Here is a 21,183-nt window from a genome sequence, read left to right on the forward strand (position 1 = left end):
GACCCGCGGCGCTTCCAGCTGATCTGGAAGCGCCGCGGGTCCGGGCCGGGTGCTCCGCCACTCTGCTCAGCGTCTCCCTGGTCTGCAGACCAGGGAGACGCTGAGCAAAGCCGCGGAGGACCCGGGCCGGACCGCGGCACTGATCTGGAAGAGCCACGGTTCGGCCCGGGTCCTCCGCCGCTTTGCTCCACGTCACCCTGGTCTGCTGGGGGGGGGCAGCTAGTGCCCCCCCAGCAGACCAGGGAGACATGGAGCAAAGCTGGGGGCCTGTGGTAGAGCAGGTGGGGCACTGCCGATTGGGTCCGCAGCACCGCTCCTTGGCGCTACTGGACCAAGCCAGCAGCACCCCAGCTGCTCTGCCCCAGGCGTCCCAAAGTCAGCCGCTGCTGAAACTGACCAGCGGCTGACTACAGGAAGCCCGAGGCAGAGTTGCTCTGCCCTGGGCTTCCTGGAATCAGCTGCTGATCAGTTTCAGCAGCAGCTGACTTGGGGACGCCTGGGGTTCTTACCTTGAATCTGTATGTAAGTGGAACTGGTGTCCAGATTCAGCCGCTGTTGAAACTGATCAGTTTCAGCAGCGGCTGATGCCAGTTCCGACTTACATACAGATTCAACTTAAGAACAAACCTACAGTCCCTATCTTGTACGTAACCCGGGGACTGCCTGTATACCAAAGGATACAATTAAAAAAAATGAACACATATGAAAAGGACAAATCACATTTCAGAATTGGAGGGGGATGTGGGGGGAGGGGGGAGGAAGGAAGGTAAGTGTCTGTGAATTGATATTAGAGGTGGGGAGAGTGGGATGTTCGTGAGTTAATGGTATTAGAGGTGATAATTGGGGAAGCTATCTTGGTAATGGGTAAGATAGTTTGAGTGTTTGTTCATTCCTTTTTGGAGGGTGTCGAATTTTAACATGAATGACAGTTCAGAGGATTCCCTTTCAAGTGCAGATGTAAAAGGTCTTTGTAGCAGAATGCAGGTGGTTAAGTCATCGAGAGAGTGTCCTTTCTGGTTAAAATGGCAAGAAACTGTTTTTTCTTTGTGATCTTGTCTGATATCTGTTTTGTGGGCATTAATCCTTTGGCGAAGTGTCTGAGACGTTTCTCCAATGTACATAGCAGACGGACACTTTCGGCACATGATAGCATAGATTATATTTCTGGATGCGCAGGAATGTGTGTTCTTGATCTTATAACTCACTTGGTTAGGTCTAATAATGGTATCAACAGAATGAATATGTGGACAAAGCTGGCAACGGGGTTTGTTACAAGAGAAGGTACCAGGGTTGGTATTAGTGTGGTATGTCCTGTGGTTGTTGGTAAGAATCATCTTGAGGTTAGGTGGTTGTCTATAGGAGACTATGGGTCTGTCTCCCAGAGCTTCTTGGAGTATGGTATCCTGTTCCAGTATAGTATCCTGTTCCAGTATAGGCTGTAGTTTATTGATAATGTGTTGGACAGGTTTAAGTTGGGGGTTGTAGGTGATGACAAGTGGTGTTCTATTGTTGGTTTTCTTGGGTCTGTCTTGAAGTAGATGGTTTCTAGGTATTCGTCTGGTTCTTTCAATTTGCTTTTTTATTTCTCTGGGTGGGTAGTTGAGGTTTATAAATGCTTGGTAGAGATCCTGAAGCTTCTAGTCTCTATCAGTGGGATTAGAGCAGATGCGGTTGTATCGAAGGCCTTGGTTATAGACGATGGATCGTGTGGTGTGTTCTGGATGGGAGCTGGAAGCATGTAGGTAACTGTATGAGTCGGTGGGTTTTCTGTAGAGAGTGGTGTCTAATTTTCCATTGTTGATTTGTACTGTGGTGTCCAGGAAGTGGATCTCTCATGTAGAATGGTCCAGGCTGAGGTTGATGGTGGGGTGTAGGTTGTTGAAATCTCTGTGGAATATCTCCAGTGTTTCTTGGCTATGCGTCCAGATCATAAAGACATCGTCGATGTACCATAGGTAGAGAAGGGGTGAAAGGGGACGGGAGTTGAGGAAACGTTGTTCTAGGTCAGCCATAAAGATGTTAGCATACTGTGGGGCCATGCGTGTACCCATGGCTGTGCCGCTGATCTGGAGGTATAAGTTGTTCTCAAACTGGAAATAATTGTGGGTGAGAACAAAGTTACATAGGTCTGCTATCAGGTTGGCAGTAGTGTCCTCTGGGATAGTGTTTCTAATTGCTTGTAATCGCAATGGCCCCACAGTATGCTAACACTCAGAACACTCAAACAATCTTACCCATTATCAAGATAGCTTCCCCAATTATCACCTCTAATACCATTAACTCACAAACATCCCACTCTCCCCACCTCTAGTATCATCAATTCACAGACACTTACCTTCCTTCCTCTCCCCCCCCTCCTCCCCCAGCATTCCCCTCCTGTTCTGAAATGTGATTTGTCCTTTTCATGTGTCTGTCTGTGTCTGTGTCTACATTGCACCTGAAGCTTGAAATAAGCCACGCAATTTGAGCTTTGCAAATTGCATCGCTTATTTCAAGTCAATTTTGAAATCACTTATTTTGAAATTTGGCAGTTTACACAGTACTTTTCAAAATAAATCACTATTCCAAAATGTCTCTTACTCCTCATGGAATGAGGTTTACAGGGATGTTGGAATAGCGAGCCTGTTAGATTTCAAAATAACGGGTTCACTCAAAAGCCGCAGAATACCTCCGGTATCCTGAAATAGCACTGCAGTGTAGACATAGCGTCTTTCACTTTCTCTAGACTTCAGTGGGAGCTGCTGGAAGCTTGGCACTTTTAAAAATCAAGTGACCTGGATGCCTAAATTACAGGGGGCTCATAAGTGTCCTATAGTTAAAACACCTGCAAACTTTCTATTTAAGAATACAGATGTAAGAATGTAGCTGTGTAAATGTGTAACAATAAGCATGAGCTTATTAGTTACCCAAATGGCTACACCCAGTTCCTGGTCTGGTTCTCAGGATACAGAGGCAGCAGCATGGGACAGCAGGTGGAAGCCAGTACATGTGGGGAGCCAACTTAAAAGCTGGGTCTCGGCACATGCCAGTTCCTAGGGAGCTGGCTGCCCTCCCCTCCATGTAACTGCTGAAATCAGCAGTTACTTGGTTAATCAGTTACACACATTTTAACATCCCTATTTTAAGAGTCACCTTTACAAAACGCTGTGCAATCCACACACCTATGAAGATTGCAATGGAAACTGGTAGACTACTTAAAGGATATGCATAGAATATCTGATGGGAAAATCAGAACAATCTGACAAGTGTCCTAAAGATATAAGTTCTCCAAAACCAGATCTGATTATTAAAATTACTCTGATTCTTTTTACCCTAAAATGTCAAGAGAATGGGAGACTGCAGAGTGTGCATGTAGAAAATCTGGCCTGAATTTCCCGCTTAAATTTCAACAAAGGTGAGAGTTTGGTTTAATAAAACTTATTCTTCAAGAAAGCAAAGTCTCATTCCTGAAAGAGAGAACATGTCGACACTATGAACTTTGGGCTTGAATAAATATACTAGTTAATGCACTACAAAGGCAATTTCCCCCACCTTTTGATATTCTCATTCCCACATCAAATGCTATGAATCGGATAAATAGAGCCTTATTTATTTGGCTTAATTAACACTAGTTCTATAATTGACAAGTAACTGTTTTTGCTGGATTCTGTAATTTCCATTCCAACTCATCTAATGAAGTGCATTTTACCCACAAAATCCTATGACCTAATATAATTGTTAGGCTCTAGGGACAGGTCTACACTAGGAAATTATTTTGAAATAACTATATTTGAAATAAATCCCAAATTAACAAAATCGAAATAGCATGGCCTGAGTTTGGGGAAGCTGCAAAATTAGTCTGAGGCAGGCTCCTTTATTGTGAATGCGCTACCTCAACTTAAGAGTCCCAGGAAGCACTGGGGAGTAATTACTTTGAATTACTTGGGGGAGTGGTCATTTCAAAATAGCAGTGAAGTGTTCACACTAACACTATTTTGAAATAACTATTTCAAAATAAGTGTTATTCCCTGAGGAAAGCAGGAGTTATTTTGAAATAACCAGCCCATTACTTTGAAATAATGGGCTTGGTAGTGTGGATGCTCTGCTTGTTATTTTGAAATAAGGGGAGTTAGGCCAGGACTAAGATGTCACAGGACTGCTTGTTATTTTTAAAAAGTTACAGAATACCATGGCTACCCCCCTGAAACTTTTTAGCTCACAATTGTTTAGGAGGAGCTCAAAGACAGACTGATGAACTGACCTGTCCATAGAGGGCTTGTCACTTGACACTAATGTCCCAGGTAAACAGTGAAGGCACTAGTTTGCCACAGAAATTCTCCAAGGATACTCCCAAGTACAGGCATAAGAATGACCTTAGCAATGAAGGCAAGTCTAGATCAGCTACTGCCTTAGAGCCACAAGCCCTTGAGTTTGGCTCTTCTTCTTACCTGTCTCCTCACCATCCATTTTGCCAACTGACTTAGTCACTTTGCATTGCAAAGTAGTGTGATTACTTTTATCCATATGGCCTCTTTGGACTTACCAGAAAACTATGGGCAGCATTCACATACAAATTATAAACCTGGCATACTTCTGACCATACATGCCTTGGTGCTTTGTGAACAGACTCACAAGGGACTCTGTGGGATTTAAGAGCAAAGATGATGCAGGGATTTAGCCAGGAAAAATGTAACTAGAACCCTGACTTCCACTTCACTCATCACAGCTGATACCCAGCCACATCTGTAGGGCAGGGTACAAATTAGGGAGGTTAAAAATGCAGTTAATTGGGATCAGCGGGGGACTCAGAGCCCCGCTCCCCCTGATCCTGGGCTCCATGCTATGATGCATGCTTCTAGGAGCCCAGGGCCAGCTGGACACTCCCAGCTGGTCCCGGGGCTCTCCTCTGCATTTCTTGGGGCACCCACACCATCCCACCAACTGAGCTAAGTTACACTGAGCTCAATGCAATGGTAGGGTTGCCAGGTTTTGAACCAGACAGTCTGGTATTTGAGCTTTCAGCACAGGAAACAAATTGAGAAAATACTGGACATATAAATGTCTGGTATTTTCTAATTAAGTAAGTTTTATTATTAAAATAAAAATATCAGTATGTAGTTGCATACTGCCTGGACGGTAGACACGCTCAGGCTGTGTAAGCATGTCTACCAGCCAGGCAGTACACAACTACACAGTCGAGAAGAGGAGGGTGGGGGTGGGATAGAATCCCAGACCGGACTTGACAGTGCGCCCTGCCGGACCGTGCACTGGATGGGCAGCACCCCAGGATCTGAGAGCACCTGGGCCAGCCCCACTCCCCACTGGCCAGTCCCCCCACCCCTCACAGCCAGCCCAGCTCCCCACCGGCAGTCCCCCCAGCCTCGCTCCTGGCCAGTCCCACCCCCCATCTGAGATCAACGGTGTCTGGTATTTTTTTGAAATCATCTGGTAACTCTACGTAATGGCGCAGCTGTATCCGCCGCCGCCCCCCCCAACACACAACCGCTGACTCTCGCCTGGGGAAGCTCCAGGCTGCGTGGAGGCAGCGGGCAGATCTCCTGAGCCGCGAGCCCAGCACAGCAGGAGGCGCTGCATCGCCCTGTCTTCAGGAGCGAGATCCCCCCCCCACCACCACTGGGCTCTCTCACGCAAGTTCAACCAGCCCAGCCTATCGCCACTCCCACTACGCACGCGCGGAGGGGGGGGGGGAGAGAAATTATCGCCTCGCGCAGGCGCACAGAGCAACACGCGTTCTCTGTGCATGGTCCAATGGCGGCGCTTGTCCTTACTGCGCATGCTCTGCATGCCGCACAATCAGGCGCTCCCCGGCGGCGGCCGTACGGCGCGCCGTGCCTAGCAGCTGGGGGTGGGGGAGAGTGGCCGCTGCTTCCGTCTCTAGCCGAGCGTGTTGGGAGCCGGGGCCATGGCGGGGGGCCGCCTGTGATCCCCGAAGCGCTGCAGCGGCTGGGGAGGGGAGCGCTATGGCCGGGCGGCGCGGCATGGGCGCGGCCGGCCCCTTGGAGGCGCCGGGCTGCGGGCCCGCGGCGGAGCCGGCCCGGGAGCTGTTCGAGGCCTGCAGGAACGGGGACGTGGAGCGAGTCAAGCGGCTGGTGCGGCCCGAGAACGTGAACAGCAGGGACACGGCGGGCAGGAAGTCCAGCCCCTTGCACTTCGCCGCAGGTACCGAGCTCACGGCTGCTCTGGTGGGCCCGGGCCTGCGTGGGAGCGAGCGCGCTCCGGCTGCCCCGAGGATCCCGCCCTTGGCCCCCTTCGTGTGGCGGGGCTTCGCTAGCTGCCAGTGGCCGGCCGTACGGGCTCCTGGTTCCGCACAGCCTGTCTCCACTGGAGGGGCCGTGTCTGCGCTCTAGTGACGGGCCTTGGGGGTTTCTGCCCTGTCCCCCTTCACTTGTGCCCTCGCCAGCCTGGCGATCCGCCCTGCTTGCCGGGCGCCGAACACCGTTTGGGGGTTGTGAGTTGAAGGGAGGATACGGCCGCTGATTAGGTGGAATAACCTCTGAATAAGGTGCTGGGCCAGGACTGGAGATTTGGGTTCAGGTCTAGGCTGTGTTTCCCAGACGTCCTGTGATCTTTGACAAGTCCTTTGAATCTCGAGTCGTGCTGGTTCCCTTCGTGTAAAACTGAAGTCACTGTTTACAAAAATGTGAGGAGAGACTTTATGTACTATATTGAGTAGGGTATGTAAGTGTCGAGACTGAGAGTTAAGGGAAGAATTACCTTATCTCATGTTGATTTTAAAGTAGTTACTGAAATTTGACAGTTGATCCTCTTGTATCTCTTCAGGAGCAGACCTGGCTATAGGTGAGCTGTCCATATACTTGTGTTGACTCTTTGCTTGCACATGACAACTCATTTTTAGAGATATATGCTCATTCTGGACATGGTACAAAATGTAATAGCCCATTGTTTGCTTAACGTAGGTCATTGTGGATATATAGCCTTGCTGTTCCACTTTTGGTTCAGGTTATCCATTGACAGGGCTTGACAAGTGGCAGCGAGCCCCGCTCGCAAGCTGCATGGTTAATAGATGCCTGCTGAAGGCATTTCTTCTCATATTCATAAGCCTTTGTGGGGTTAGCCATAGTTTTCTGAAATTCTCTTGCAGGATAGCTTGGTTCCAATGGACCTGTGAAACAGTTTATCTGTTAAAGTGAAGCTTATGAACGCATGAGACAACTTTAATAGGCTATGGAACTCCTGATGCTTTCAAAACCTAACGACCAAATTCACTACTTTCAGTGACTTTTTTCCTCAATAAGATCTTGCACCTACAATTGATTGACAAAGTCAAATTCCTTTGTTAGCCTGTCAAGTTGTTTCTACTACAAGCTTGAAAGAGACTTTTCTATTTTAATTATTGAAGGGACACTTGCAGTATAGTCCCTCTAAGTGCCTTCATAAGAATAACCTTTTTCAGTATTGCACAATAGAACTTTCAAGGTCTGAATAACCTTCAAAAAAAATCACACTACTTCTATAGGATTGAATTCCAAATAGAAACAGACATACAGGCAGTCCCCGACTTACGTGGATCCGACTTATGTCGGATCCGCACTTACGAACCGGGCTTTCTCGCCCCGGAGCTCGCCGGCAGCGATCCGCCACCTCGACCTCCGGGGCGAGAAAAGCTGCTCCCGGTGCCCCTGGTCTGCTGGAGACTGTCTCCAGCAGACCAGGGGCACCGGGAGAGAAGCCACAGCAGCGGCCCCAGGGTCCACAACAAAAGCCTGGTCTGCTGGGGGGGGGGGGCACACTAGCTGCGCCCCCCCCCCCAGCAGACCAGGGACATGGGGAGCAAAGCTGCAGCGGCAGCGGGGTGCCGCGCCTCTGAGGCTTTGCCCGAGCAAAGCCTCAGAGGCGCGGGACCCTGACGCTGCTGCGGCTTCGCTCTCGGTGTCTCTGGTCTGCTGGGGACCGTCTCCAGCAGACCAGGGACACCGGGAGCGAAGCCGCAGCCGCGACAGGGTCCCGCGCCTCTGAGGCTTTGCTCGGGCAAAGCCTCAGAGGCGCGGCACCCCGCTGCCGCTGCAGCTTTGCTCCCGGTGTCCCTGGTCTGCTGGGGGGGGGGGGGGGGGCGCAGCTAGTGTGCCCCCCCCCCCCCAGCAGACCAGGATTTTGTTGTGGACCCTGGGGCAGAGCAGCTGGAGCGCTGCCGATTGGTCCTGCAGCGCCGCTCTGGGCACTACTGGACCAACGCAGCAGCACCCCAGCTGCTCTGCCCCAGGCATCCTGATTCAGCCGCTGCTGAAACTGACCAGCACTGACTACAGGAAGCCCGAGGCAGAGTTGCTCTGCCCCAGGCTTCCTGTAGTCAGTGCTGGTCAGTTTCAGCAGCGGCTGACTTGGGGACGCTTGGGGTTCTTAAGTTGAATCTGTATGTAAGTCAGAACTGGCGGTCAGTTTCAGCAGTGGCTGAATCTGGATGCCAGTTCCGACTTACATACAGATTCAACTTAAGAACAAACCTACAGTCCCTATCTTGTACGTAACCCGGGGACTGCCTGTATTTGAGGTGGTGTGTGCGCAGTTACATAGCAAAGATATTGGCAGTAGTGGGTTCCATATTCCTCCCTTTGCTTTCTGAATACAGTTACTAATGTCTCCCTTCCTAAAACTTCAGGATCTTTCTGGCAGACACAAAGACTTGTTAGCCTCTCCTGAAAAGATATATATCTGCCTTCCCTTGGATGGAACTTTTCTATTATGAATGGAAAATGAAAAAAGAGTACAGTTGTAGCAAACTTTTTGTTGTTGTTCCATTATGTGAATAAGTGATACTTTGTCTTCTAACTCTGGAGGATTACCAGATTACTGATAATAGGAGACTACCAGGAAGTGGTAACAAAGAATTTGTGCTATAGTTTGCACAGCAGAACCACTGAGAGAGCCTAGGCATGCACACCTTTGTATTTATGTATGTACTGGGAAATCTTTTTTGTTCAGGTTAATTCAGTTCTGGAGAAATGTGCTTATCCTGTAGATTTTTGTTTTGTAAGAAGTGATGCCACAATAAGAGGGAACTTGTGGTCCTCAAATGTTTATCTCACCCATTACCAAGATAGTTTCCCCAATTATCACCTCTAATACCATTAACTCACAAACATCCCACTCTCCCTACCTCTAATAGCATCAATTCACAGACACTTACCTTCCTTCCTCCCCCCCCCTGCATCCCCCTCCTGTTCTGCAATGTGATTTGTCCTTTTCATATTTGTTCATTTTTTTAATTGTATCCTTTGGTATATATGGTTGTGACTACTTTCTTCCACTATTTGATCTGAGGAAGTGGGTCTGGCCCACGAAAGCTCATCATCTAATAAACCATCTTGTTAGTCTTTAAAGTGCTACATTGTCCTGCATTTTGCTTCAGCTACCCCAGACTAACACGGCTACATCTCTATCACTATTCTACATGATGGTTTTTACTACATTTAAAATGCAGAGTAGCAGACATCTTGGAGCTGGCGTGAGCCAGGACTGAACAGTACGGCTCATGCCGGCTCTGGGAGATAACCTCTCTGCAACTCGGTAGAACGCCTCCCCTTATTGACCAGTCATGGGGTCGATATCAACTACACGATTAGCCAAATACCCACTCCTTAACATCCTTAATTGTTACTCTGTCTTACGCTGCACATTTAATTCCCTCTCTCATTCCTTAAATAAAGAACTTCTGTTCTTCCTCCTGGTCTAACTTAGGACTCATCTAGACTACATGGAACGGTCAAAAGAATATATGCAAATTCTGTGGGAATTTGCATCTCTTCTTTCGATCGCACTTTCGAAAGCAGAGCTTTCAAAAGTGAAAGTAATTAAGATGCAGCTTTTTCGATGAATCCCCCACCCCTTGTCAAAAAGCAGCATAAACCTCCGCTTTCAAAAGTGCGATGAGAAGAAGATATGCACATTCCCACATATCTTCTTTTGACCCGTCCCTGTAGTCTAGATGAGCATTTAGAGTTGACTTTACTAACTGAAATGGGTTGAGCGGGAACTGGTTGTTTTCACACATGCTGCTATCTGGAAACAATCTGGGGATATTGGTGAAGATTAATGTTGAAGTTTATTAATGCTGTTGCACATATGAGATGAACCTGTGACCGTTTGTATTGAAACTTAAGTCAAGAGTCTCTCAGTGCTTGCACAATAAAGTAGGCGTGTGATCAAGTCCAACCCACAAAAGTTAGGGGTATGTGGCTATGTCTGTGTTACAGAAGCACAGCTATGGCCATAATTCATCACCGCTTGTTATGGTGATGGAAGTGTTTTTCTGTCACAGTAGTCTAATTCACTTATCTAATTCACTTATCTGACTTTTTCACTCCCCTAAACAATGTTCCAAGTCAACCAGAATTCTAGGTGTAGACCAGATCTAGGATGGTGTGTAGGCAAGCAACTCTTATTGCCATCAGTGTGGCAGAAAATGCCACAAAAATTCAAGGGGTTTGTAGTAGTCAGGAAGCCCTACTTAGGAGCTAAAATTTCTCTGCAAAACTTAACAAGAAAAATATGAGGAATAGATGTACTTTATTAACTCTTTGGAGAAGGGATTGCCTTTTTCTTCTGTGTTTGTACTAGGGATGTAATAGTGTCCATGGGTTCCCAAACTGGGGGGCATGTGAAGAAATTCCAGGGCGGGCGCAAGGTGAACCAGCCTCTTCCCCCCAGTCAAACCCCCCTCTAAGTTTTGCTGCTATTTTTGTTTTTCGGCCCCGGTCAGTTCCTTTTTTTTTTTTCCCCTCAAGAAGTTTTGCTGCTATGGGAAGGGGCATGAGGGTTTCTCAAAAATCAAAAAGGGGGCGTGATGCTGAAAAGTTTGGTAATCACGGAGGGTCGATTAACCGATAAGCAAAAGCTTATAGGCTAATGCTATGGACTACATGCATTCCCTCCTCCTCCCCCCACTTGCCAGTAAATTTTTTAGCAAGCTGGGCAGTAGCCTGGCTCAGTCCTGGCTCATGCTGGGTCCAGGACCTACCCCTACTGCAGCTCTGCATTTAAAGTGCATTATCAGCTGGCTGGGCAGGCAGCCAGGCTCAGTTCTAGCTGCACTGGTCTGGGAACTCAGACCACCCTGATCCATTGGCTACTGCCATCCCATACTGCTTCCTTTTTATCAGCAGCAACAGCATAGGGCGACAGTCAGCTGGTCTGAGAGGGGAGCTGGTTTTTAAACTGGCTCCTCTTGCATATCAGATCCCGCCTGGCATGCCATACTGCTCTGATACAGAGGCAGTAGTGCGGAGTGGTAGAGGGTTCCTCTGGAGTGAGGCCAGCGCACACTGGCTGCCAGCCCTGCCCCCCAGGGACTATAGAATAGTCAACTAAACTGATAAGAATTCACGAGGTTACTCAACTATTCAATTAACCGATATGTAACATCCCTAGTTTGTACAGCAGCCAGTATAGTGGTAGTCTGTTCATGACTATGCTCCTAGATCAGTGGTTCTCAAACTTTTTTTTTGTAGACCACTTGAAAATTGCTGAGGATCTTGGCAGACCACTTAATGATCTTTACAAATGTTTGTACCATTAGCTAACTATTGAAAAGAGTTTTGGATAAAAGCATTGCATAAAAAAGTTTTTTGTTCAAATAAAAACATACAACTCCTATTTTAACATTAGTATTCTTTTCTAATGCCTATTTTTGTGAGAAGTCAGGGAAGTCAGATGTAATGTTTGTCAGCTTTAGCCTTAGGTCAAGATCAGCATTCGTGCTCTTTTGTATTTGAATATGAGGGCAGTAATTGATGAAAATCCTGTCCCGCGCAGGTATGTCATAGCAAGTAGCAAAAGAGAAAACACTGCTTTGTCTGCAAGTTCTGGGTATTTTCCAGTTCTTTAAACCCAAAAATCAATCAGGGAATGTCTTTTAAATTCTGAGTATGTTTCATCACAAGAAAGCTCCAACAAACACTCTTGTGCCTTATTGGAGAAACCAGAGGACAGTTTGCTAATTGCAATCCTGAAAGGATTACATATCCCAGATGTTGGTTCAGTTTCTGCTGCAAAGTAATCATCAAATTATTGCTGAAGAGCAACAAGATGTTTTTCAATGTGTCTTTTTTATTTTGTCAAGAACCAGTTCATTTTCAGACAGAAAATATTCCAATGTTGGAATCTGAGGAATCTGTCAGCAAAGCACCTGAATGTTGTGGTCCACAGATCAGTCTGAGAACCTATGTCCTAGATGATACAAATAAAAACTAACCCAACTCCTAGAGAGGACACAGGAGTCTTTTTCAGTGACTATACATAATTATTGTTAGAACTGATGAGAGGCAAGGGAATTCTGATAGAAATCAGGTTCATATTTGGAGGAAAGTCCAGGAAGTAAGTCAAAAAGTCTGAATAAGACCTCATAAAAGTGGACCAGGGAAGATCCTCACTCAGCTGTTGTCATTAGCTGTATAATACAGTTGATGCATGCCCTACTGGGAGCAGAAAGATGTACTTAATCTGTCATAAAGGCTCTATTTAGTTGTAAATCAGCATGTTTTAATTGTTATATCAACCAATGAGAACAAATCTTTCTTTAGGCAATAACTGAAGTACAAATGGGAAAGTTAATTTAAATTGAGGTTTTCCACTTGGTGATTTAAATCCTCATTGAAATCAATATACCTTGCTCACTTGGGTTTTTGGTTTATCAAAAAACAACAAAACCCACAACGTACATAACTTCTTTAGAGTTAAAGGTGATTCTAAAATACTTTCAGGGCCTTCATAGACATCATCACTCGGGGAGAGGCTGTATTATGTTTCCCTCTTTAAAAGTCTATTAAATTTTAATTATGGCCTTTTTCTGATAATGCCTAGTGATTTATACAGTCTTTTTGTTTATTTTTAGGTTTTGGTCGGAAGGATGTAGTTGAATATCTGCTTCAGAGTGGTGCCAATGTACATGCACGAGATGATGGGGGTCTCATTCCTCTTCATAATGCTTGTTCTTTTGGTCATGTGGAGGTTGTCAATCTTCTTTTGCATCATGGTGCAGATCCTAATGCTCGGGATAACTGGAACTATACTCCTCTACATGAAGCTGCCATTAAGGGGAAGATTGACGTATGCATAGGTAATTTAATTAGATTTTCCCCCTCATCTGACTTGTTGACACATACTATAAGTTACAGAAATGCAAAAATCCCCGTTACCTTTCATGTTTTTTCCATCTTGTGTAGAGGAGGAGTGGAAAGGTAGTCATATTTTAGTGTAGTATTTTGACCAATTAATTAACATAAATAATTTGTTCTGGTCTGTTGTGTTTCTGCCCCACACTAAATTAGTCAGAGGCATAAGTTTTCACCAAGCACAATAGATTAAATTGAATTTGGTTTTAACTAGGGATGTTAACATGTACATGGTTAGCTGATGAGTCTGGGCCCGCCAGAGGCAGCTGAGAGGTGGAGGTGAGGGGAGGAGGCAGGAGCCAGTACACATGGGGAGCCAGCTTTTAAGCCGGTTCCACGTTTGTAGGGGCTCCCATGGAGTAGCCCCCACTGCTGCCTCTGATACAGACACTGCTGCCCCATGTGTAAATGTGTAACTACTGATTTTTTTTTCCAGTGGTTACACGTTTACCTAAATACACGCTGTGACGGGTGGTGTCACTGTCCTGGTGTCAGATCCCGTCATCAGTACGGACTTCACTGCCCGCCCTATTCCAGTCCCCACGTTCACTATGCGCCTACGCGCTACAAAGTCCCCAGAGTACCCCAGGTTGGGCTCCTCCCTGGAGCTAATTTCCCATCCTGTTTGCCCTTCAGACTGGCGTCTCCCTTGTGTTGTCCTGTTCCTTTACCCCTTGGGGGGAGGGGAAATAGGGGGACCCAGGCCCACCCTCTCCGCCGGATCCCAGCCCAGGGCCCTTAAGTGCAGGGGTCCAATCCCACTGCATGGCTGACAGGGTTGTTCCCTGAAACGCGTCAACCCACAGGCGCCAATACCACCCTGCCCTGGGCTGCATCCTAGCCTCCTCTCTGTCACTCGCCCCCACTTCCCCGGTTCGTGGTCCACCTGGGCACACGGCGGCTCCTTCTTTCTCTGCCTCTGAGGAGCTCTTGCCAGTCAGGCTGTGGTCCATGGTGTCTTTGTGACTCGGTGGCTCCGAGTCCCGATCACCTCTGTCCCTCTCCAGGTCTGCCCTTCTCTGCACTGGGTGGCCCTTTTAAATGGGCCTGCTGCTGCCAAGGACGTCCCAGTGCACGGCATCAGGGCCTTGGGGCATGCCGGCATGCCCTACTCCGTCCCCTACCCCTTCCTAAAGTGGCCGCATATTAGCGGCCTTGTTCCAGCTGTGTGTGTGCCACGTCTTTCTGCAGGTGGGCTCTCACGCTTTCTGGGAAGCCGGTTGGGGTGAGTACGGCCTGAGTGCGGGTCGCCCCAGACCCATCGCGCACACATTTTAACATTTGCAGTTTTAACTAGGCAGTTATTCGAGTCTTAAAGAGTATTAAACAGTTAGTAAAGTGGTCAAGAATTTAAATATGTGTTTGGGTCCTTATCTCCCAGTTGTCTTGTCCAGTTTGACAGAGGAGGTTCTGATAAGTTTACTTTCACATAAGAGCATGTCTGACTCTGACATTCAGGGATATTAGTTTTGACTATTAATAATTTACAGAGCTGAATTAGGTGGCCTTAACATATGCAAGGTTTGGGCAAGAGAATTGAAAGACTCCCTAACTGGGCATTTCTGTTAATGGGTTCTGTAGGTTTCTCAAAGTGGCAGTGGGCCTGCTTTGAGAGAGCCACTCGGGGGCCCACAATGCTTTGTTTACCTGAAGTAGCCACAGAGCCTCGCAGCACCCTTCGGGTCCAGTTCACTGTTTCCAGCTAATGGGAGCCACAGGAAACTCACCTTCTATAGGGTGATCTAGTTTCTATGGGAGTTGTTTCTAGGGTTGCCAGCCCTCCTTGTCCTGGAGTCTCCAGGAATTAAGATTAATCTTTAATGTAAGATTGTCATATGATGAAACATCCAGGATATTTTCAACCAAAGTTGTCAGCCCTAGTTGTTTCAATTAAAATGTTTTCTATTTTATAGTATTGTTGCAGCATGGTGCTGAACCGGCCATCCGTAACACAGATGGAAGGACTGCTTTGGATTTAGCAGACCCATCTGCAAAAGCAGTGCTGACTGGTAAGTGGTGGATTTTTTTTTAATCTGTAAGGGTGTATCTGCACCACAGGGCTTAACTCGAAATAAGCTATACAAATTGATCTATGTCAATTGCGTATCTTATTTCTAAATAGCTTATTTTGCAATAGAGAGCGTCTACACAACATTTATTTCAAAATAGAGCACTCTTCCTCCAGCTTACCTTACTCCTCATGCAATGAAGCTTACAAGAGTGGGAGTAAAAAGTCCCCTGGCTTGACAGTATTTTGACACTATTTCAAAATAACTGCCTGCTGTGTCGACACAGACTAAGTTATTTAGAATAGCGCTAGTTATTTCCAAATAGTGTTGCAGTGTAGATGTACCCTAACTGATAGATTTTTTTTTTAACTACCATTTCTTCTGTTTCAAAAGTAGTATGGTTTTCTTGAGTTTTTAAATATTAATGTAATTTCTGTTTTTGTGGCCAGACCCCAACTATAACTGACAATTTCAAGAGCACAGAGCTAATTGTTTAAAAGGGGAAATAGACAGTCTATTTTTGGTCTCTAAATTCTGGAAGAATGATAGAAGAAGAAAACTTTAGATCATAAACTTTCATCCATGAATTACTGTTTTTGATAAAGAAATAATGTTCTCTTCACTTTCAGGTGAATACAAAAAGGATGAACTCTTAGAAAGTGCCAGGTATGTATTAATGTGGAAAACAATTTGCATTAACTTTGAGATTGTCCAAGACTCACTCAGAAAATAGTCTTTTTTTTTTTTTTGTGAAATTTAAGAAAATAATTGTCAAAATCCTTTAAATGTGTAATATATGGAATAGTTAATGTTGGCAAAAATAGACATAAATCCACTAGCGGATGTACCTGGCGTTTCTCAGGGCCTTAACTGTAGTGGTGGTTGGGGTTTGTTTTTGTAAATAAAAAGGAAAATATGCATGCTTTATTTACATGATTATAATGGGTAGGGGGCTCAGAGAGGGGGGTTCGAAGTGTGGGGGTGCAGGAGTGAAAGCAGGGAGTGGGAGCTGGAGGCAGAAATGATCAGAATTGCCTGGGGTGGTGAGGGTGGCACTGCTTGGTAGCAGCCCATCATGAGGATGCAAGGCTATGTGAGCCAGTCCTGTCCTACAGCCTCTTTTTCCCCCCCCCCCCCATTTCCTGCAGCCTGTCCTGGGGGAGGGAGAGGGTTTGAGGGCCAACCAGCAGGACGTCCATGGGGAGGCAGGCTCCAGGGGCCAATCCAGGCTTCCAGAGGCCCTCCATGGCCTGAAGGCTGTCAGAGGGTGAAAGTCCTGGGACTGGCTCCAGCCTCCAGTGCCTGTGTCCTGCGGCGGGGGAAACGGGGGCAGGGAGCAAGACTCCAAGGGGCTGCCTCTCAGCCTGCAGGCTCTCTGTGAGGGGGATGAATAGGTTCTGGGGACTGCCTGCGGCCTGCAGGCTCTGGAGGCCAATCCAGGGATCCAACAGCCCTCCCCTGGCCTGCAGCTTGTGGAGGGGGCGGACTGCAGCCAAGTGCTGAGAGTGGGTGAAAGGGGGACCTTTACCAGTGTGCTGGCAGGCAAGATGACAGATCCCAGCCCTGCTGGCCACTCCCTTGATGTTGTATGGCTGCCGCTAGTGGACTGTCTTTAGGATATCTCTTCCATTCAGGCACTCTGGCCCAGTGTATTCTCTCATTGCATCTCTCTGAACAGCCCTTCCATTTCCATATTATGGAAAAACAGTCCTTTTCCTGGGGCTTCCGGTTCTCCTGGCACAACCAAACCCTGATATTGCTTTTGTAGGAGAAGAGGAAGCAGTATACCAGATATGGCCCATTCAGGAGGATTTCCTGGGGGGAAAAATGGACTCGTAGACAGACACATAGACATATATGCTCTAAAATCATATATATCTGAGAATGATATAGAGCTTTTCAGGAAAAAATACAAAGTAAGGTTATGGTAAATTCACTATTCGTAGTCATATCTATTGTCAGTTGTAGTATTATGGCCTCCATAATGTCTGTTCTTCTTTGAGTGCTTACTCGTGTCATTTCCATTCTAGGTATACATGTACCTATGTGTGTGGTTGTTGGAAAAGTTTGTCTTTTGCAGCATCTGTAGGGTCAGGTATGGTGCCCTTGTGGATGCTTCACTCATGCATTGGTTTATCAGGTGCCACCAGACCTACAGCCTCTCAGTTGCTTCTTATTACCCATGGTGGTTAATTGGAGCTCCTTTCCTTGCATAGGAAGGGCTAGCAGTTTCGTCACTTCTGACTTCAAGCCATAGGCCCTTGTAAATAACTTGTAATCATGTTAAGTGAAGTTAAAGTTCAATCGTGGACTTTGCCCCAGGTGGGACATACCCGTCTCCGAAATTTAAACCCTGCATGGACTATAACAGTCCTATGCCTGTGAGTGACTACCCTAGCAGCTGCCTCACATGCTTGTGTGAAAGACAAGTATTGTATTTGTAAAAACTTTCGACTCAGGACTCAGAATGTGATATTGTTTGAGGTCTTTCCTCATTGACTGCCCTCCAACTGGCTTCTGAGCCATCCCAAAAGGTCCTCTGGGAGCCAGATCCGGCCCTCCAAGCGGGCTGATCCCTGTCACACCCCCACCCCCAGGCCAATCAGGGCTTGGGGGCGGGAGGGAAAGCACATGATGTTTCCTCCGCCCTGCCAGGAGCACGTGGCTCCTAGCAAGTCAGTAGGAGACTTCGTGTGCTCCCTCACCCCCAAGGCCTGATTGGCCTGGGAGCAGGAGGAGCATGCAAAGTTTCCTCTGCCCTGCCCCTACCCTACGAGGAGCATGTGGCACTTAGAAGCACCACGCGCTTCCTGCAGGGTAGGAGGCGGCTTCACGAGCTCCCCCGCCCCCAGGCCGATCAGGGCTTGGGGGCAGGAGAGCATGCATGCTCCTGGCAGGGCGGAGGAAACTTCATGCACTTCCCTCTGCTCCCGGACCCCAATTGGCCTGACAGGGCTGGAGGAGCCTTCGCTTGCTCCCAACACCTGATTGGCCTGGGGGGGGGGGGAGAAGGGGAAGTGCGTGAAGTCTCCTTCCACTGCCAGGGGCATGGGCACCTAGGGGGAACCTCTGTGGGGGACAAAGGTGCTTCCCCACCCCCAGACAAATCATGGTTTGTGGGTGGGGAAGCAGGGAAGTATCTTGCCCCGCCACATTTTTGAAGTGGCAAAAGATTATTGCCCACCCGTGCACTTGCTGATATTCTTCCTACTGCCCCCTGATCATCATATTGGTGCCCCCAGAACTAAGGATGTTAATGGTTAACCAATTAAATGGGATTTTACATTCTGATGTAGAATCGGTCCTCCCGAACTGATCAGTCACTGGTCCTCACACTTCAAGGCTATGTCTACACTGGCAGCTTCTTGCGCAAGAACATCTTGTGCAAGTGTTCTTGTGCAAGAAGTCTTGCACAAGAAAACGTCCACACTGCCATATGGGAGCTGTGCTTTTGCGCAAGAGCGCCCATGGCAGTGTGGATGCTCTCTTGCGCATGAAAGCTTTGATGGCCATTTTAGCCAAAGGGCTTTCTTGCGCAAGAAGTCCCTGCCAAGCGTCCACACTGCCCTCTTGCGCAAGAGCTCCTGCGCAAGAGGGCTTACACCTGTTAAAAAAGAGTGTAGCTCTTGTGCAAGGAGCCTTCTCTTACCGCGCCGTACTGTAAATTTACTTGCGCAAGAGCGGGCGGGCAGTGTGGATGCTGTGCAGATTCTTACGCAAGAATGGCCGTACTTGCGCAAGAAGCCGCGAGTGTAGACATAGCCCAAGCGTTGGTCTCCTGCAGTATTGGTCAGCAAGCAAACACAGGTGTTGATGGACCTACCATGATCACCATAAGGGGAGTCCTCCAAAAGGCAGTTCAACCCTTTACCCAGACTCTATCAGCATTATTGGGCCCCAGAAGCCACATTAACATCCACAGTGGCAGCATGGCCAGTGGCTAAGTGTAGTGGCCCCACTGGATTGTGTGGAGCATGCCAGTGATGCTGATGCTCCCTTTGCATCATTTATCTGCTGCCAGCTTGGCTTGGTGCATGAAATGTGCTTGGAGGTTGGAGTAGAGGAGACAATGCCCACCCCAAAACTCCCTACCTCCACAGGGGATGATGTCCCAATGAGTCCCTGCAGTGGTAGAATCATCGTCTTCATCCCTGGATAGATGGTTTGTTGGACCTTCAAGGGCCAGCCTTCCAGACAGCTTTAAGGATCGTCTGGCCCTGCTTGAGTGTCTGAGTATTTGGGCATAGAGGTGGAGGAGATGGCTGAGCAAGCAGATACTTTGTTCAGCATACTCTCAGTCTCTACCCAACCAGTGTTACGCTACCAGTGCATAATAGAGTTGTGAAAATTGCCAAAGCCATCTAGCAAACGTGGCTGGCTATCCATCACTCCCACCTCTAGAAGGGCTGAAAAGAAGCACTTCATACCAGCCACAGGGTTTGAGTACCAATATATATACACTCACCTCCTGGTTCAATACTTGTCTCAGCCATCAAGAAGGACAAGCAGAGTCACATCAGTTCAGCTCCCAAAAATAGAGGCCAGCTTTTTGGGGCGGAAAATTTATTCAACAGCCAGCCTGCAATTCCAGGTGACAAACCACCAGGCCCACTTGGGCAGGTGCAATTTTAACTTCTTTGAGAGATGTCCCTGTGGTTGGTGTGCCGCCACCAAGCCTTCAGTTGGAGTCTTCAGAGCATTGTCCCTGTGGCCGCACATGTGCGCACCTCCAGCTGCGTGCTCCTACTGTGCAAGCATTGCACATGCATAAATCCACCTTTCCCCTCTGTTCCTCCTTTACCTTGGAAGCATATAGCCCCTAAAGGAGGCCTTATACTATTAGGAGGGTTGACACCTGGTAAGGAGTAGCAAAGTCTTACACAATCTGAAATCCAGTGGCAGAGTCTCTGAGTTGAAATGGTTTGGCCTTTATTGTGGTTTGTTGGTGAGGTCTAGAAGAGGACCTAAATGGTCTTGTGTGTTGTAAATAGAAAGAAAGTGCTCTGTGTAAGTCAAGTGTGTGCAACTTAGATTCAAAGGAGTTAGCGTGAGATTTGGGGAAGAAAGTCAAGAGATGTATGGTCTGATTGAAGTGAAAGGATGACCATATCTTGGGTAAAAACTTGGGGTGGGTGCATAAGGTCATCTGGCCTTTTAAAAATTGGTGTAAGGGGAGTCCACAATGAGAGCTACAACTTCTCCCACCTGTCTATCCAACAAATTGGCTTTGAGAACGGAAGTTTTCATAGAAAGGTGCAAAAGAGCAAGTGGCCATTGGCTCAAATGGGGGCCGAGTGAGGGCATTTAAAACCAGGTGGAGGTTCCAACGTTGTACTGGTGGAACCACATCTGGATAAAATGCTTGCAGGCCTTTGAGGAACTTCTTAGTGAGAGCATGTGCAAATATTGGAGTATCATCTATTTTAAAGGCGGGATGCAGAGAGAAAATTTCTTCGTAGTTTAAAGGACTGCTTCTTGGAGCAGCTAACTCTGGAACCCACAAGGGGACAGGCAATTCTTGATTCAGTCCTAAGTGGAGTGCAGGATCTGGTCCAAGAGGTAAATATAACTGGATTGCTTGGAAATAGTGACCATAATGTAATAAAACTTAACATCCTTGTGGTGGGAAAAACACCTCAGGGGCCCAACACTGTGGCATTTAATTTCAGAAAGGGAAACTACACAAAAACGAAAAGGCACAGAGACAAAAGTAAAATCCCTGCAAGCTCAATGGAAACTTTTGGTGTGTTGTAAGCAAAACTCGTGAAGTCATTCTGCCGCTCTACTCTGCACTAGTTAGGCCTCAGCTGGAGTTCTGTCCAGTTCTGGGTGCCACATTTCAAGAAAGATGTGGAGAAATTGGAAAGGGTACACAGAAGAGCGACAAGAATGATTAAAGTTCTAGAGAACATGACCTATGAAGCCAGGCTTCGTGAACTGGGCTTGTTTAGTTTGGAAAAAAGAAGATTAAGGGGGGACATGATAGCGGTTTTCAAATATCTAAAAGGGTGTCACAAGGAGGAAGGAGAAAATTTGTTCCTCTTGGT

The 21,183-nt window shown here is 47.3% G+C and overlaps 1 protein-coding gene and 1 long non-coding RNA gene across 8 annotated transcripts in view; one reads left to right on the forward strand and one right to left on the reverse strand.

The window, feature by feature from the left end:
- Positions 1–1,452: 1,452 nt before the first annotated feature.
- On the reverse strand, positions 1,453–5,653 carry LOC142830413 (uncharacterized). The gene is made up of 3 exons (XR_012905631.1): positions 5,496–5,653; positions 4,523–4,619; positions 1,453–2,090 (listed from the first exon to the last, which is right to left on the reverse strand). It is a non-coding gene; the product is annotated as an uncharacterized LOC142830413 (long non-coding RNA).
- A 138-nt stretch (positions 5,654–5,791) lies between these two features.
- The window catches only part of TNKS2 (tankyrase 2), an 84,412-nt gene continuing 69,020 nt past the window's right edge, over positions 5,792–21,183 (forward strand). For 4 of the 7 annotated variants that reach the window (XM_075935133.1, XM_075935131.1, XM_075935137.1 and 1 more), the window contains exons 1-4: positions 5,793–6,159; positions 12,848–13,072; positions 15,041–15,136; positions 15,766–15,802. In XM_075935133.1, the coding sequence (XP_075791248.1) occupies positions 5,961–6,159; positions 12,848–13,072; positions 15,041–15,136; positions 15,766–15,802 (557 nt within the window). In that variant the 5' untranslated portion in view covers positions 5,793–5,960. Of the gene's footprint in view, positions 6,160–12,847; positions 13,073–15,040; positions 15,137–15,765; positions 15,803–21,183 lie in introns of all 7 variants that reach the window. The other 3 variants (XM_075935130.1, XM_075935132.1, XM_075935134.1) reach the window with 2 other exon arrangements.

Source organism: Pelodiscus sinensis, chromosome 8 (genome assembly GCF_049634645.1).
Source record: "Pelodiscus sinensis isolate JC-2024 chromosome 8, ASM4963464v1, whole genome shotgun sequence".
Lineage (NCBI taxonomy): Eukaryota > Metazoa > Chordata > Testudines > Trionychidae > Pelodiscus > Pelodiscus sinensis.